An 18,014-nucleotide genomic window follows, 5' to 3' on the forward strand; every position below is an offset into this window, starting at 1 on the left:
CTTAACAAAGAGAATAGGGTTTGGCAGACAGACTTGGTTTGAATTTCAGCCCTGCTCCTTATTAGATCTATGTCCAAGTTCTTCTCTAATCCTTAGTTTCTTTCCTTGTAAAAGGGAACCAATAGCAGTACTTGTCTAATAGATTGTGGTAAAAATTAAATAATTCTTGCAAGGTGCCTAAAACATATTAAGTGGTTAGGTAAGTTTCTTGTTATGAGTAACAGCTGAAGGAGAAAGAGTCTGGGCCAGCTACTACGCGAGGCAGTGGGGATTCAGCAATGAATAAGAAAGACAAACAGCCCCCTCCTTCTCTGATCGGACAGGTAAGGTAAGCACATAAGGGAGACAGACAAGCAAGGCATTAACTACTAGGATGAGAAAAATATAGTTTTATGGAAACATGTAGCACTGAGAAAGAGAGGAAAGCAAAGGAGTTCCAGAAAGATTTCTTGGAAGAAAATATCATCATAACCTTTAAAAATTATATTCTTTGCTGTGAATTGTTTGGTTTCACCACCATAATAATGTAAGTTGCGTGAGGGCAGGGACATTGTGTGTTGTGTTTGGCTTTATGTATCAAATTCCTGTTCTAGTGCCTGGCACATAAGAGGCACTCAAATACCCGGGGCATAAATGAAACGACTCCTACGGTGGAAAGTAGAAGTTTGCCAGACGAGGATGCCAGGAAAGGTGTTCCAGGTAGATGAAAGAGTGTGCACGAAGTTACTGAGGTGAGCAAAAGCACAGTGAATGGGATGAGCTGAAATGCAATTAAGCTGGAAAGTGTGTTGGATGCCATGAGGGACAGGCCTGAAGAGGGATCAAATCAAGCAGGGTCTTACACGCCATGGTAAGGAGTTTGAACTTCATGCTAAGGACCAACGTGAAGCCATTAAGGATTTTAATCAAAGAAAGGATATAATCAGTGTGCGTTTTTTAAAGTTCACTCTTTATTGTTAATACACTAATAATTCAAATCCATTTTTAAAGGACAAACAATGAAAACTACAGATAAGCATTATTAGTAAAAACAATCAGCTATAAGCTCATCACTCAGAGATAACCACCGTTGGACTATAAAGAACAAGCAACCTGTCTCGATGAACTATTGCTGTATAACAAACTACCCCAAAACCTAGAGGCTTAAAACAATTTATTATTTTCATGAGTCTGTGTGTTGAGTGGGATGAGCGAGGCGGTTCCTCAGCTCTGTGTGTTGTAGCTGAGGGTACCTCATTGCAAGCTGCAGTCAGCTGGGAGCTTAGCTGGCTCTAGAACATCCAAGGTGATCTCTCATCCTCAAGAGCCTCTCTCTACCTGGCTTCTCATCTTTCAATAATCCAACCTGAGCTTCTTTGCAGCATGGTGGCTGGCCTCCAAGGATAAAAAGGAAGCTGCCAGTCTTCTTAAAGCGTAGGGTGAGACATGCACTGAACCTCTTCCACTGCACTTCAGTAAGCAAACCCAGGCACAAGGCTAGCGGAAATTCAAAGGGAACAGACTCCACCTCTTGATGGGAAGAACAGTGTGTATGCACAGGGACGGGAAGACTCATTAGCTATTGGGAAACTACCTACCACACAACCTGACTTGCTAAACACAAGAACAGCAGCTTGTTGACCCATTTCTGGTACAAATAATTAGAAAAACTCAGTTCAAAAATGACAAATGCAAACTACATGGTCTTTGTTCACATAAGAATCTGATTAAAATGGGTTGCCTAATGAGAAACAAACTGAGGGCCTCAGAGGGGAGGGGGGTGGGGGAATGGGATAGGCTGGTGATGGGTAGTAAGGAGGGCACGTATTGCATGGTGCCCTGGGTGTTATACACAGCTAATGAATCATCGAGCCTTACATCGGAAACCGGGGATGTACCGTATGGTGACTAACATAATATAATAAAAAATCATTTAAAAAAAAATAAATTAATAAATAAAATAAAATGGGTTGCCTAAATAAGCTGGCAATTTGTATGTACATAGGGGAAGGTAGGAGGCAAGGGGGAGGAACATCATGTTAGAACCTAGTGTTGAAATAAAAGGAATTGAAAAGTCAAATCCTTGACAAAGAAAATGGTTAAAATTTTCATGAGAAGTGTTCTGCAACTAATCCATCTATAGTTGACCTGAGTGTGAAAGGTGATTAACACATCGTATTTGTCCCATCTCACTTTCTGAGGGTCAAACGGGTGGAGATCCAGGGACCAGCAGGGATACCACAGCATGAGAACAGCAGAAGCAACAAAGTCTGGAAATGACTAAGATACTGTAGTGACCCTGCTGATAAAAAGAACAGGACTGAACCAAGCCAGTGGCAAAAAAGAGACAGAATAAAGCCATAGAGTATAAATGAAATCATATCAACGATAAATGGAAATGTCCAGTAAACAGGTGGGAGGAGATAAGATCACGTAAGTTTCCAACTTGAGTAGACAATACCTATTCACCAAGATAAACATACAGGAAGAGCAGGTTTGGGAGGAATCAGAAACTTCCCAGTGGGGTGGCCAGTTGTGAAAAAGCAAGTTGGGAGCTCAGTAAAGAGGGCTAGACCAAATATGCTGAAAACCATAAAGGGGAACAGTTGAAACCATGTGTGCAGATTCACGCCATAAGAGCATCTAGTAAGAAAAGCAATCAAATCCTGAAGAAGGTTTCAAGATTTGGAAAGCCACAAATAACTTTCACATCTCAACAAATCAAAATCTGGAAGCACAATGTATGGTCTACTATTTACCCAAATGACTTAATAAAAAGGGAAGGGTCATCCTCAAGCCAAGAATCTCCACTGGGAGGGTTAGGAAAACATGGCCATATCACTAAGGGAGAAGAGGTATTAGTATTACATGAAATCCACATTCAGTATATGATTTTCCAAACAACTAGAGAAAAGAAAGGTCTACAAAATCAAACCAGAGGGGGAACATATGCCCCCTCGCCCCAAAAAACCCCACCATGACTTGCAAAACATGCCTAAGTCTTGGAAAAAGGGGTACAAAGAGTCGGAGGCTCACAGGGTCAGTCATAGTACACTCCTGTGTTTATTTGGCAAGCAACCTTGTGATTAGAATTTGGCCTGTCTGCAGAAAGAAACCGTATCGATCTTCCAACCTGAGTACTCTGGTGTACTTGATACCTGCTGCCTTTCACTATAAATTAATAGGTATTCAGGTCAATACATCACTCTTTTGTTTCACATGAGTCCACCCCAGAGAGAGGTCAATTCTCAAGTGACAGGATTTGCTTTCAGTATCTCCAAGGCTGAGGGCCAAATGTGATGAAGAAATACTACCTAGAGGACTTCTGGTAACCAGATAGAGAGCTTACCTTGGAGGCACTCCAGCCTCACTTCAAGCCTTTCCCTGGAAATACAGCAAGCACTTTTTCTTTTGAACCAAAAACTTAAGATACAATTGCAAACAAGGAGTATAATTCATTAACATTTTATTTTGAGTTGTAATCTATTATTACTTCAAAAAGATCCACTTCAGAAATCATCCAACGGATGATGACTTACATTTAAAAAGTAAGTCATCAATGTATGATTTATAATACAGAATACACAATAAATTATATTTACATGCAATGCCTAGACTACCACACACACAGGGTAAAAAAATACAGTATTTTTATGTACATTTTTTAAGATTTACATTTTCATATACAATTTATAAAGTTAAAAAAAATTCTCTGTACAAAATCTCACGTGTACAGAGTTTGTAAATCCCTATTCTTATGGCTGTACCACCACACAGATATACTTAAAACTAGAAAACTACAAACACTTAACTTTTTTTTTAACTTCATGTTCAGTCTTGGCACCCATATACTAATACCATTATTTTTGAAATGTGAATTACAAAGGAAATAAACATAATCATGCAGACTTTTTGAATATAAGAAAATAAAATAAAATATGCTACTAGATCAACATTTATCAATTCCACAGTTACCTAGTTCTCTTCAACTTCCTGCACTGCTTTCAAACAGGTGCATGCATAACTAACAGATTATGGATTGTTTTAGTAACATTAAAATAATACTATAGTCTGACAATACTTAGGCATTAAAAATGCAACTATCTAACAACCATAGCCTGTCAAGTAGTTCTGCTTTAGCAGAAACTTCAATCAACACATTATATACTAAAATTCACAGAAATGTCAGTATTATAATTCCTAAGTTTATAGAGTCTGCATCAGAGTAAGTGATCATTTAAAAAACAAAACAACAAAAAGGTGTATGACATTGGAGAGTATATTCTCTGTTCTGAGACTGGAGGGTAGGGGAGATCTACGATCAACCATTAAAGGGTTATCCACGGTCCCTACTAAGGAAGCACTTCTACACTCCCAATCCGTTTAACTAAAGACAGGTGAAGGCTTTATAAAAAGTTTTTAAGGTAAGCTACACTATTCATCTTTAAAAATCTTGAAAAGTAACAAATTGAAGGTATCAGCACCTTCCCTCTTCCCCCAAGTAGCTAAAGATCAATGAGAAAAATAAAGTGCCAATGTGTAAAACATTGTTAATCGTTTAAGAGGCACTAACCCATTTGATGGCTTAGGATTAAATATGAAAATAGGCCAGATCTGATCTGAATAATAAATAGAAGGTAGGTATTCCAGTCTATGCAATTTCTGCCTAGATGGGGGATGGACCAGAAAACTACCTACTCCCCCATTTATTGCTTTGAAACCTGTATACACACTTGAAATTCTGACACAGAACAATCAGATTTCTAAGATGGAAAGCACAGTGTCTGTGCCACTTTGAAGTTGAAAAAGAAAGTGCACTCTTGATCACTGGAAGGAGAGCTGCTGAGACTCTCTTCACAACTCATATCTTCACAAGAGTCCTCACTAAAGGGAGGAAAAGAGACAAGAAGATTCCATTATTTAGAAAATACTTAAACGTTTTAAAGCCAAATAAAACTACTAAACGAGTATCTCTAGTCTTGGGATTTTTATATTCAAAATTTAAGCTTTACAGAGACAAAATTTAACTTATAAGGACTTCCTAAAATGAACGGTAATCTATTGTAATCTCCTTAGAAAACACAGATTTTAAGAGGTTTAGACAAATTACTATCTGCCAAACTATTATACTTGTACCAATTAATAAATATCAGCAACTAACTGTACAATTCTAAGCATTTTAAATCCAGTAAATGGAGATAAAGGACAACAAATCTCCCATCACATGGTTTTGCTGTCTTTCTTGCATTAATAATTATATCCCTGATACCCTCAAACCAAGAAGCCACTAAGCTATAAAAACGAAACTTCTTGTTCTTTATCTCTAGAGCATAAAATAACCAAATTTAATAAAATTATTCATTTTATGCACAAAAACTCACTCTGAACAAGACAATGGCATTTGACAAAATGATAAATATCTAAGAGAAGTCTGCCACATTAGTGGTGGTGGTTCCCTTTATTTTCCAGTCATTTAACCCACAGCCTCTACCCAAGGCACCATATTAGGAATTCATACTAACCCTGAAAAGCCCAGAATGCCATTTCAGGTTTTGTTTGTTTTTAAACTAAACTATATTTCAAAGAGCAAGGGAGATGTGAAACAACCAGTTTTCAAAAAGGGAAGGAATGAAATAAGTCAGACAGAGGAAAGACAAACACTGTATGATCTCACTTACATGTGGAATCTAAGAATGAGCAAAACAAAAACCAGAACTCATAGATGCAGAGAACAGATTGGTGGTTGCCAGAGGCAGGGGATGAAAACAGGTGAAAGTGGTCAACAGGTACAAACTTCCAGTTACAAGTCCTGGGGATGTAATATAGAGCATCTTGTTTTGTTTTCTTAATAAAGAAAAAATGGGGGGGGGGCGTATACTTCTAAATCATCACCGACTTTAGTAATACTACCTCTAGGTGATTTCCTCACCTGAAGAAGTGATGCTATTGGAGTGGGGGCTTTCTCTAATACCCTGGAATATTCCCAGGTTCCATTTTGAGTATAAAATCAGTGTTATTTACTAAGGGGAAGTCTAATTAGTCAAGGAACCTGCTTACCTTTCACTTTCATCAAAACAACCCCCCTCTGGGATCGTCGGCAGCTCAGGAACACTATAGTAGCTGTTGTGGAGGTTCTGGGCTGTGCGCCTCGAAACAATCCAAACCAATTTCTTAAGATCTGGTTTGCAACATTCAGGAGAAGAATATTCGGCTAGGCATTTAGAAACTAACTCCCTCCAATAAATGAACTCGGTGTCATTAACCTGGAAAAAAATATTTTAATGAAGAGGTTAACTACCTTAGAATCACCCTATAATGCCTAAAATATACTGATGCCTGGCTCCCACCATCACATATTCTTTTGGATATGGGACATGACCTTGGTATCAAGATTTTTTTAAAGCTCCACAAGTGACTCTAATGAGCAGTCAAAATCTGGTAACCACTGGTTTAAGGGAGGAACACTGTAGGTATAAATAATTTACATAGAACCTAATAAAAATCTTTGCCTATTTAAAGAAAATACACTGACCTAAAAACATTAGGTTTGTTAATCAACCTATTATTAAGTATATTCTTTAATAGTCTCAAGGAAAGGAATTTAACATAATTTAGGTTTCTATAACATAGCATTGTGTGGATTGCTAAAAGTATGCATTTACATTAAGACACCAAATATATGCTAATGGAAAAGTTAGCAATATGACAGAAGAGGAATTTCCCCCCAAAGAGCACAGTTCCTCCACCACTGAGGAGTGCCCCAATTTATTTCAATGAATAAATTTTCACTCAAGATATTTCTAGATCGGGGCACCTGGGTGGCTCAGCTGGTTAAGTGCCTGCTTTCAGCTCAGGTCATGATCCCGGTGTCCCAGGACTGAGCCCCACATCGGGCTCCCTGCTCAGTGGGGAGTCTGCTTCTCCCTTTCTCTGCCTGCTGCTCCCCTTGCTTGTGCTCTCTCTCTCTGTGTCAAATAAATAAAATCTTTAAAAAAAGATATTTCCAGATATTATAAAAGGTTTTACAACTAATAAATTCATGATATAAATGAAAGCTAGAAGTTATCTGCTTAAAAAAAAATGCTTCACAAATACTTTCATCACAAACAGAAGATAATTTTATATCATCCTGGTCTCCATTACCACCTAATCCAGCTACATCTTGAACCCCCTTGCAATCTCACTGACTCGCTTCTCATTCTACGGACACCTCTCTCTAGGTATCTAAGAGCCTCCTTCAATTCTTTTTACACTGGGTCTCTCATCAAAATTCAATACTCCTGACTTGCAATACTTCTTGAAAACCTTTTTCCAACCTGACCATGCACTTGTCTCATAGGCCCTCCTTCCCCTGCCTAAGGGGGAAACTACCAACAATGAAAACCCAGAGTTTCAACTGACCCCTAAGCAAACAACTCCCACGAGTTTCTTATGGTTTCTACTATTATTTCTTCACGAGAAATTTCAAATCTCAATCTCCAACTACAATTTATCTTCTGAGTTTTTACTCCAGGTTGCCAAATATCTGCTAAGTATCTATCCACCTAAAAGACATACAAGTGCCTAAAATCATACTTCTACAAATTAATTTCTCTCAAATTTCCCTCTATGGTATCAATATTTCCCCCACCATTAGGTTCAAATCTTGGTCATCTGTGACTCCTTGTCTCATTTCCATGCTTGGCTTCCAAAACTACTATTGAGTTGGATATCCCCACTCCTGCTTATGAATATCACCTAGACATTTTAACTATAAGCCTACATTAAATGATTCCCAAACCCTTCTAGTCCACCAACTTCCTGACCACAAGCCTTTGCTACCCAAACTTTCATTGTCTAAGATTCTTCTGGTCCAACCAGATTCCCAGTTATAGTGCCTCTCACAATCTACCCTACTTCTGTGCTAACGAAACCCCAAAGCACTTCCTATTAGTACTAACACTCCTTACTGCAAAACTTATTGGGCCAGCCAGACTAAGAGGTTTAAAAAGAAAAACATGGCTGAAGTTATTTTGGTAATGCTACTGTTGGGATGATGATTCAGCCCTACAGATGTAACGGACTGCCATTAGTATATTTACTAAGTCTACTTCCTAGTATGTATTTTAGAACAATGTGCATGTAGCAACGTGCACCACTGTGTTACCAACTGGTGAGAATACCAGAGAAGGGACAACATCTGAACACAGAAAGAAGTTAGGCTAAGTGATCAGGTTCCACTTCCAGCTTAATACTGTCTGTGTCAAAGCTGCATTTTGAGAACTTCAACGCTTGAGATACAAGAAAAAAGTGTAAAAGCTAAGAGCCCCATAAAGTACTACCTAATGTTTAAATCACCATAGGGAGGAAAAAATGAAACATTAGGAGAAAGAATAAGAACTGAAGATAATTTACCTTGGAATGTTTTTTAACAAGCAGAAGAATTTCCAATAATTCAATGGATTTCAAAGTTTCTACTTCCAAATTGAGAAGGCACAAAGCTAACACAGATGGCTTAAAAAAAAAAAAAAATTAAAAATAAGTATTTTTTAAAAATTCAAAATAGAAGCAGTGAGACATATGTAAGCAAGAAATCAACTTACTTTTGCTTTTGAAAAGATAAGTCGGCAGTTGCAAGCTTTCAGCTGAGCTTCTAGTTTATCTAGACTCAGTATTTCTTTCCTGTACAATGAAAAAATAAAACAAAATATTTACTTATTAAACTTCCAAAGATTTAAATGGTTTTAGAACTTGCTGTTGAAAGTCCAAGTTGAAAATTTACAGGAGTAAAAACATAAATTTCACTGGCATCGTAACTGTTAGCTACAGCAATGCTAAAGTACAAAACTTTTATTTGTAATCCCACTGACCTTTCTGATGTATGATAAAGTACAATGGTATGGTATAAGTGCAAAAAGTTTAAGGCAGTAGTTGCTTCCAATTCATAGTGCAATTTTTCTGAAATTATTTTTTCCATCCGTTTTATGTCAGAAGCAGTACATTTACATTGACTAATCCGGATTACATCATGAGTGGATGGAATATTGCATTCTTCTTCAACTATTCTAGCAGCCAGCAAAAAACAACAGACTCCAATGCAAGACAAATGTTTAGGTTTCACCTGAAAAACAAAGAAAAAGGCTTTTCTAACAACTGTCACTCTGACTTAGCAAAGCAGGCACTTAAAAGATTATAATGATGTCCCTAACTCTTAAGACAGAACACAACCTTGCTGCTTCAAGTACTTACCCTTACTCACAATTATACCTAATTATTTTTACATCTTAAACTGAGTTAACTTCCCATTTTTTAAAAAAAGGCACTTTAAGCATTTAAATTAAGTAATTTAAATGCAAATTCAAAAGGCAGGTTTCTAACACCGAATCATACTTTGTATTTCAAACATGAAATTCGTAATAGTACAGACTCCCCCCGCCAAAAAATTAAGCCTTTCAACACTGAGACAATATATACTTCTTTAGATATAAACATAATACATGTGACTTATCTCTTTATCTTCTTCTCTATTTATCTTTAAGTATCCTCCCACATTTCAATGCAAATTTGCCAAAGAGAAATATTGCATCAGTTGTGCAGAGCAGAGCATATGTAAAAGCTGCCATGGACAGATGGCTGCCCTTTTCTTTTCAGTGCCCTGAAAACTGACCCAGCAGCTGACAGCAATCCTATTGGCAGAAGAATCACCACATTTTTCTAACAGTTGCTGGTTAATAAGACTATGGCTCCCTGCTTTGAAAAGACTTCTCACAGGAAACGCAGTAGGTCACCTTTAATATACTGCTACACTTCCATTTGTCATGTTTCAGTATTAAAAACAACTAAGCTCCAAGAAAAACATGATGGGAGATAAAAATACGAAAACCGTATTTTGAGGACTGTATAGGTATGTAGGGAGTACCTAAAAACAGTGGTCTCCGTTTTGTCACATCTTCAAAGAGAAGGTATATAAACAGTAACAGCAAAACCTAACTTAAAATACAACACAGTTAATTCTGTAGTCTCTCACTCTGGCACTGAAGATCACAATTCCAACTAAAAATGTTTCTATGCAATGACATAATTACATTCACTTGTCAAACATTTATCGAACCCTTGTATGCCAGGCACTGTGCTGGGCACTAGGTTTAGAAATATGAAGATGCATATACAAAAATGATTAAATACCTTCATAAGAGCCAAGAATCTATCTAAAATATTGACAGCCAAGACAAAAGTTTCAGTGCAAGATCCAAAAAAGTTGGTTAAACTCCTTAAATCTTCTACTTTGGCATTTCTTAATCTTGGACACAAAGTGTTATCATCCTGCAATAAAAACCAAGAGCCAAAGTTATGACTTTTCTTAGAATTAGATGGATAAATACACACAATTAGATTCAAATAAGATAATTTTTTTTTCTTAACCTTCAAGAATAATGGGAGGAAAGAGTGGTATCATTTAACTAATGATACACACTTTTTCAGATACAAGACATATATATATATAGATATACTCATGCCTTTTTAAAAATATGCAGCACAAAAGAGCTTCAGCAATCCAGTATAAAGTGAACTGTTGTTACACTTCCAGAGGGTTATAGCAAATATAATTTCCCTATAATGGAGATAGTTTGTTTTCTTTATTAAGAAAATAAAATCTAAGAGCCTACTATAAAGTATTTCATGGGCAGAGGGTATTTCCACAAAGAACTACTCAGTTCCCAGGGAGTCTCCCACCCACAAGCTGCAGGTTTGGAGTGACACATTTGAAGAAACACTTCTCTAGAGTTAGTATCACTCTCATTCTTGCATGACCCTTTGTAAGATTTATCTTAATATTCTAGAAAACAAATTTTGGTCTCAAGAAACTTTGTAGCCTTTAATCTTGATTCAACTGGAGGAGGAAAAAAAAAAAAAAAGATCCTTCTCCAAGCCCTATCAGCTGCTTGACCAAGATCTCTTTTCTGGGAGCTTACCTCCGGGGTAGCTTCGATCAAGCTTAGCCCTTTTTCTCGAGGTTGGAATCTCTGTTCCTGTTCTAGATAGATGTTCAACAATCCGAAGAGCTGGACCCCTTCACGACCCGCCAAATACTCTGCCCCCAAATCCTTCATCTGCAGCAAAGACACCACGCAATTAGAGGGTATCCTGGGGGTAGGGGGAAAGGGGGGAGTGGGCAGAAAAGAGCTAGTGCCAATACCTCCAGCGAGAGGCGCCCCAGCACACCCCGGCGAGCAGCGGGTGAGGGGATCAGTCACGTCCTCCAGAACCCCAGCGCAATTCTCTCCCACCTCCAGGGAGGTGTGGCAGGAGGAGGGGCCGCGGTCTGGTCCGCGGGCCAGCGCTGGGTCAGACCGGCCGGCCCCGGCCTCCGGGCTGTTTCACAAACAGGAAACTGTCCCCGAGCGGCGGTGTCCGGACAGCCGCCCCACCTGAAGCCGTGGGGGGAGGGGCTTCTCCCCGCACAAAGCACCTAGGGCAGCTACAGCAGCGGGTCTTGGGGTGGGCGCTTTGCACAATAGGGGGGAGGGGAGAGAAAGTCTCGCGACTGAACAAAGAAGCGGAGGGAGGAGATTCCTGAGCCCCGCCTCTCCCGGGGAGCCCAGCTCTAGAAACCCCTTTCGCTGGAGTCCAGCCCCCAAGCCTTCCCCATCGGCTACGACAGAGCCTACTCCAGACCCACCCGAGTGGCAAGACAGTGATCCGAGAGAGCAGTAGCGTGGCGTGGCCCGTCAGTCGGGGGACAGAGTTCCGGCCCACCCCGTGCCCGGACAACACCCCTCCATCCACTGATGCCCAGCTTCCTCAACTGTGCTGAGCCCCGGAGCTGTCAATCCAGGAAGCACCACCCCAGCAAGCCCCCGTGACAAAATGGGGCGGGGGGGTGCAACCAAAGAATTGTCTTCAGCCTCCCTGACTCTCTACTCCTCTCTCCAACATTTTTCCGCCTCCAGTGCCCATCCCCCGGCTGAGGGCAGGACCGGAGTCGCTCCCGGGGCTGAGGAGTGGGTACTCCGACACCCCCCGCCAAGTCCCAACCACGAACAAAGAAACCCCGCGATCCCCGGCAAGCCCACTCACCGTGCCGGAGACGCGCCTCCACCAGCCCGCGGCGTCACGGTCCGGTGAGGACTGGGCGCGGCGGGGGCCTCCGAACCTGTCTCCAGAGGTCGGGGACCCGCCGCCTCAGCGGTGCTCCCGGACCGGCATCGGACCCTTCCACCCCCTGCCACCGCCGGCCGCCTCGGCCTCACAGCCCGAGCTTCATCCCGCTCGCTGTACGCCCACCCTCCAGCTGGGGCGCAGCGCCGGCCCCTCAAGCCCTGCCCCTCTGCGGGCACCGCTGCCTCCACAGCCGAGGCTGAAGCAAACCCCTTGTTTTTGTTTTGAGTTTTCGACGCCCCCAAGGGGGCGGGGCACGTGACTCCCCGCGGAGGGATCCCAAGCTTCCGCAAAAGACTTTGAAAAAGAGTCCCGCCTCTATGCTACTGTCCCCAGCCGGATTTGTGCCCTCCTCCCCTCGCCTTTGCTTTGTCGAGCCACCCTCTTGATCCCAGGGCGGAGGGTGGACTCTGGGAGTCGGCTTTCTGCGACTGATCCGGAGGAGGGAAGGGAAAGGAGTGATAGGTTTGAGAGGCGGAAGGAGATAGTTTCTGGTCGCATTGCACCTTTTAAAGGTCCCCATTTGTTTTGTTTTCGCTGTTTTGAAAAGTCCGCCCAAAGCAGCCAGCTCTCGGATTGGATACTGGTAGAGCGATCAGAATGCTGAGCATCTGATGCACTCTCGAATCTGGATTGGTTGACTGATTAGCCTTCAAGCCCTCTGATTGGCTTTCGTCTTATCCAGAGCTTCTATCTTCCTTGGGGCCTTAGCAACTCTGGGGTCTGGATTGCGCATGCCTGATAGCTCTGAAGGAATTTATAGACCTGACCCTGGGGTCTAGTTCTTACCGCCCCCACCTCCACGGGTTCCTGTGCTTTGCCATTCTTACCTCCAGAGAACTGTAATAGCTAGAAAACCTTTACTTTGTTCTGCGCGTCCATTTTGCTATAACCAATCAAGTTATTATAAAATTGTTGGGGTGTTTACTGAAATTTTTAAGAAGTAGAATGCTCTCATCTCTCGTATTTGCTTTAAAGTTTTTCCTACCAAGAGGAAAAAACGGAGATGATAGGTGAAACGAGATTGGCAAAAAGTCAGGAGTTGGTGAAGATGGGTGACGGGTACGAGAGTGTTCGTTATAACTATTCTTTTTAATTTGATGTGCCTTGAAATTTTTCTGTACTAAAAATAAATGTACGAGGGGGGGCTTAAAAGGAAAAACTTAACCTGCGCTTACTGATGAGGGCACACAAACATTTAATAATTATAAGATCGTGCCTCCAGAGGTTGTAATTGCGCTGTTGTTTTAATGAAAACTCCCAGAGGCTTCTTGGTTTTCGGTCACCCATAAATTATCATTTATTGTCCATTATAATTAACGTTATTATTAAGAGGCGACACCGCTTCTGAGGCGGAGCAAAAAGCAGAACAAAGGGTGCCTTAGGCCAGAGAAACATTTACACAGAATATCTTTGGGGGATGTAAGAGACTCCCTTCTAACATTTATGGTTACTTTCTCTACTTTCTCCCTCCTCAGTTCCGGGCCACTGTCAGCCAAATGCACAAATCCGTAAATAGCATATTCTTGAGTTCTAATCTAAATAATCAAACTTAAGGAACAGATTTCTCTTTTCTGCTCTTCTGCATGTTCTCTGTGAATTGTTTTGTTACTTGTAAAATATGAGAAGGCACACAATACAGCTTTAGAAGCAACTTTATCTTCTTTCCAGAGCAGCTGAAGAATTTCAGAAATAGATCCCTTTACATGTTAGCTGGGACTAGACATGAGAGTCTGGAGCTCAGAGCAACTTGGGGAAAGGGGAACTGGAAGAGCAAATCGTCCTATTTCAGGGTGATATGGCCTTGTTCAGGGTTTTGGAAAAGAAAATCACTTTAACAGATTATTTTTAAATGGTTTACAGGTTGCCTAATTTTGTGCAATACTTGTGTGATCTTTTAAACATTATTAAAACTATTGTTTTTATTTGACATAAACTTTTTTGCTGGAAGTTTATGCTGAAAAACATAAACGAGGGTATGCAACAAACATGGAAAATAAAGCTAAGATTAGAATACATAGATGACAGCTCATTGCAGTATATAAAGAGGCTCCAGAGAGAGACAGAAAGCAGCTGGACAGAAAACATGCCCATGAGAGAAAGGAGAGTTTGTGGCCAAAACATAAAGGAGATTGGGGACTTTTTTCAAGTAGAAGGGCAAAGGTAGAAAAGGAACATAAGATATAAAATAAGTGATGTGAAAGAGGAAATGTAAAATTATGTGGTATAAGATTTTTTAAATAGAGATGGCATAAGACAAAAAAGGAAGAGATCAAGAAATTGTCCCTAACTTAGACCACTGACTGTTAGAAAGTTATACAAAATGTATATACTATATGATATTTCATAACTGGTATATTTTTGTGTCTTTTATCAGGCAGCCTTTTGAATGATGAGTTCTCTAAGAATAAGACGAGACCTTGCCAAGTGGTGTTCAGTTTCCTGGTCTTGGCAGGCCCTGTTCAGTACAGGAGAAAAGACTGATCAAATTGTCCAATATGGAGCCCTTTATCCACTTCAGTCCACTTACTTTTTTAAGATAAAGGAAATAGCAATCATTAAAAAATACTCGTCAAGTATAACTACTTGAACATCATCCTTTTTTTTTTTTTTCTTCAAAACACCTCCTTTCAACAATGATGATATTCTGGGGAAGAATCTGATGCAAGTTTTCTCCTTAGGTTCTGCTGATTTTTTTGGTTGTTATTACAGCCTTTATTTTTTCATTTTTCATTTTTTTTAAATGACAGATTTTCTCCAGGCCTATTTTTCTGTCCTTATCACTTTGGTTTACTTCGCTACAAGCTGTGGGTCTTATTTATTTAAAGGACATTCTCCCCTAGGCACCTGTCAACTACTTTTCAGTCCTTCCTAATCTTTCTTGGGGGTGACTTTCCTGCATCAGGCTCACATACAAAATAGGGAATCGGACATCTGGCAGGCCCAGGAAGGACTTTGAGGGGATTTATTTCATTATAAGATACTTGGTCTCCTACAGCACAGTGGGATTGGGTGATACTCTGTCCCCAGTAACCTCATGAAGGACAGACAGGGAACTTGTCCTCAGTGACATCTGAGACTGTGAAACTAGCAGGTGGGCCCAGAGCAGGAAATAAGCATTGGCACACCCACAGACACAATGCCTTCATTCAGTGAATCCTTGACTTCTGAGGAGTGTCCTTCAAACCACTCAACACTTAAGCTTCTACCTTGGAAAGAACATAGGGTATCTGCAAGCAGCTCTGCAACTGCTTCCCTTCATTGCTGTCTACTCGCACTTCCCTGAACTTCGTAAGGTGCCAAAATTCCCTTCCAACTCTTTAGATAGCATCTTTCTCCTCACAAGGGAAAGTTTTAAACAATAAATCCTAACTTTTTATTTAACATTTAATGGATATATACTAGATGCCAGGCATGGTACTAGGCATCAGGAATAAAAAATAGGTAAATAAAACAAGAGTCCCGGAATATGTCCTGGTACATCCGAGGTGTAAGGCAAAAGCTCTAACCAAGGAATCAGAACACCTGACTTTGAGTCCCAGCTTTCTTTCTTACTCAATAGAGACAGCACCTTAAATACTTGAATCATGTGAATTGTCCTGAACCTCAATTTTCTAATCTGAAAAACAAATGGGGGGAGTAATCACCAGGGGGTAATTGTTTCTTTTTCATATGTAAAGATTAAATAAAACATTTGGGGGGGGTAGGTTTTTTTTCTTTTTATGGCACACTTAAAATTTACTAAAAATACAGACTCCCAAGTCCAGTAAGTTCAAATCAGCATTTTTACCTCCTATGCAATATGCTCTTTAATAGAATAGCTCTATAAGGAACCATGATTATCAATCTGTTTCTTAGGACAACAGAATCAATAACACGCTCACCCCGGGAAGAGTTGAATTACAGGGGTGAACCAGAAATCACAGAGCGGTTTATTTAAGCTTGGGAAAGGAAAGGCCCTTGCAGGCCCTTCTGAATGGTTCTAAGCCTTGTTCCTTCTCAGAGCAGAAGTCAACCATACACTGTGGCATAAGGGTTCCCTTACAACCCTCTCCCAAGAATCGCAGGGTGAGCAGTAGTGTCCAGCCATGACCTTTGAACGTCTCCACCCACTCGTGTACCTCCTCCAGCTCTGCTTTCTGCAAAATTGGAGAGTGGTTTAGTTATATAAAATGGGATTTTTGTAGAAACATTTGGGATTTTTTTAAAGATTTTATTTATTTGAGAGGAAGAGAGAGAGTGTGTGAGCAAGCATGAGTGGAGGCGGGAGGCAGAGGAAGAAGCAGACTCCCTGCCAAGTGAGGAGCCAGACATGAAGTTCAACATGGGGCTCGACATGGGGTTCAATCCCAGGACCCTGAGATCATGACCAGAGCCAACAGCAGGCGCTTAACCAACTGAGCCACCCAGGCGCCCCCAGATAAAAATATTTGTAAAAGTACTTTTACTGCATACACCTCCCCTGTTGGGACTTGCACAATGCTGTGACTTCTTGAGGAAAAAGAAGGGACCATCCCTAACTTTATCGAAGGAATTTGGTAGAAAGTAGCCCTGAAAGGAAAGAACCTCAGGATCAGGACTGGTAATGCTGACATAATGCCACGTTCCGTTTTCCCCTCAATTCACTATTTCTGGCTCCATGCCTTGGCTATTTTCTGTCACTGAGGTGTTTTGCAGCCCTTGCTAGCAGATTAACCTTGCTAGCAGAACCTGGCAAAGGGGACGGGAATGCTTGCTGGAGGGAAAGAAACAGGGCAAGCATAAATTAAGCTGGGGTGCCATTTTGAAGGAATTCAGCTTTTTCAACCAAGTGCTCATTTTTTTTATCTGGACTTGAAAGAATGAAATGATTTATATGCAGATAATCACTTTCTTCGAGCAACCAGCAGGATAAATGAGTGAACATGTCATATATTCTGCTTTGTGACTTTCTCATGGACAAACACCAAATCTGAAATGAGCAAACTCAACATTTATAATCTATTTACTATATAGATATCTTGTTATTGTTGTTGACAATGATGGAAGCCTGTTGTATCTTTCCAAGGGAGTGTTTATCTATGCAAGGGTTAGTGACATTCATTACACAGTTAATTCCCAGATAGTGAGGCGCTCAGTCCTGTAAGTGTGGGACTTGCCCACACCATAGAGACCTTCTAAGTGAGTGCAGCAGGTTTCCCAGCCAGCCAGGGTAGGCTCTCCCGGTTCCACTAGCCTGCCAGTGAGTTAGTCTTACACAAACTATCTCGGAAAGCCTCCAACTCACTGTGCATTTGACCTCCGTGTCCCAACTCATTTCTTTAGTATCCAGAACTCTTTCTGTTCTGCTAAGAGTTAACAGAAATAAATGAAGTAGCTTTGCCATGGCATCGAGAGAGGGCGAAAGGAGTGTGCCACTGATAATATGGCAATTCTTGAAATCAGAGCTGATTATTTCAAAGCGGTGGGTCTGTCTGTCTCAAAGCAAATATATTTTAAGTGACCCAGGCTGCATTTTGGGACAGTGTACATTATTATTTACATAACACATTTTTCTTTTATGATTTGTTCTGAGAACCATGCCCTAAGTCAGATATTTCCTGTCTTTTCTTGCCATCACAGTGCTATGGGAAGTTGATACTGTCAGCAAAGAATCGTTTAGGAGACATCTGTTGAATATATCATCTTAATCGTAAAGGAAGTTTTCATTTTCTGTGAAAGTAATTATCTCTTATTTTGATCTCAAATGAAAAGGCAATTGACATTTAAGATGTAATTAAGTAATATAAGCTTAAATTTTGCTTTTGTTAGTACTTCAAAGTGTCTTCAAAATGAAATGTGTTATTTTTTCAATTTCTAAAAAGAAAGATTGCTTTATTTCCAAGATCCTCAGGTCTGCCTAATTGCATATATTAGTT

At 40.5% G+C, this 18,014-nt stretch overlaps 1 protein-coding gene across 2 annotated transcripts; it reads right to left on the bottom strand.

Moving 5' to 3' along the window:
• Positions 1-3,428: 3,428 nt before the first annotated feature.
• CCNG2 (cyclin G2) lies at positions 3,429-12,351 on the bottom strand. 2 transcript variants are annotated; one of them, XM_045790144.2, is made up of 9 exons: positions 12,037-12,351; positions 11,156-11,331; positions 10,932-11,069; positions 10,144-10,281; positions 8,829-9,079; positions 8,562-8,640; positions 8,374-8,472; positions 6,037-6,242; positions 3,429-4,863 (listed from the first exon to the last, which is right to left on the bottom strand). In XM_045790144.2, exons 3-9 carry the CDS (start codon positions 11,067-11,069, stop codon positions 4,743-4,745), a joined length of 1,032 nt encoding a protein of 343 aa, XP_045646100.1. In that variant the 5' UTR covers positions 11,156-11,331; positions 12,037-12,351; the 3' UTR covers positions 3,429-4,742. The 2 variants fall into 2 exon arrangements, with proteins under 2 accessions (XP_045646100.1, XP_045646092.1); XM_045790136.2 differs by lacking the exon at positions 11,156-11,331.
• Positions 12,352-18,014: the final 5,663 nt, after the last annotated feature.

This window comes from Ursus americanus, chromosome 8 (genome assembly GCF_024610735.1).
Source record: "Ursus americanus isolate L20-20 chromosome 8, mUrsAme1.1.p, whole genome shotgun sequence".
NCBI classification, from domain to species: Eukaryota; Metazoa; Chordata; class Mammalia; order Carnivora; family Ursidae; genus Ursus; species Ursus americanus.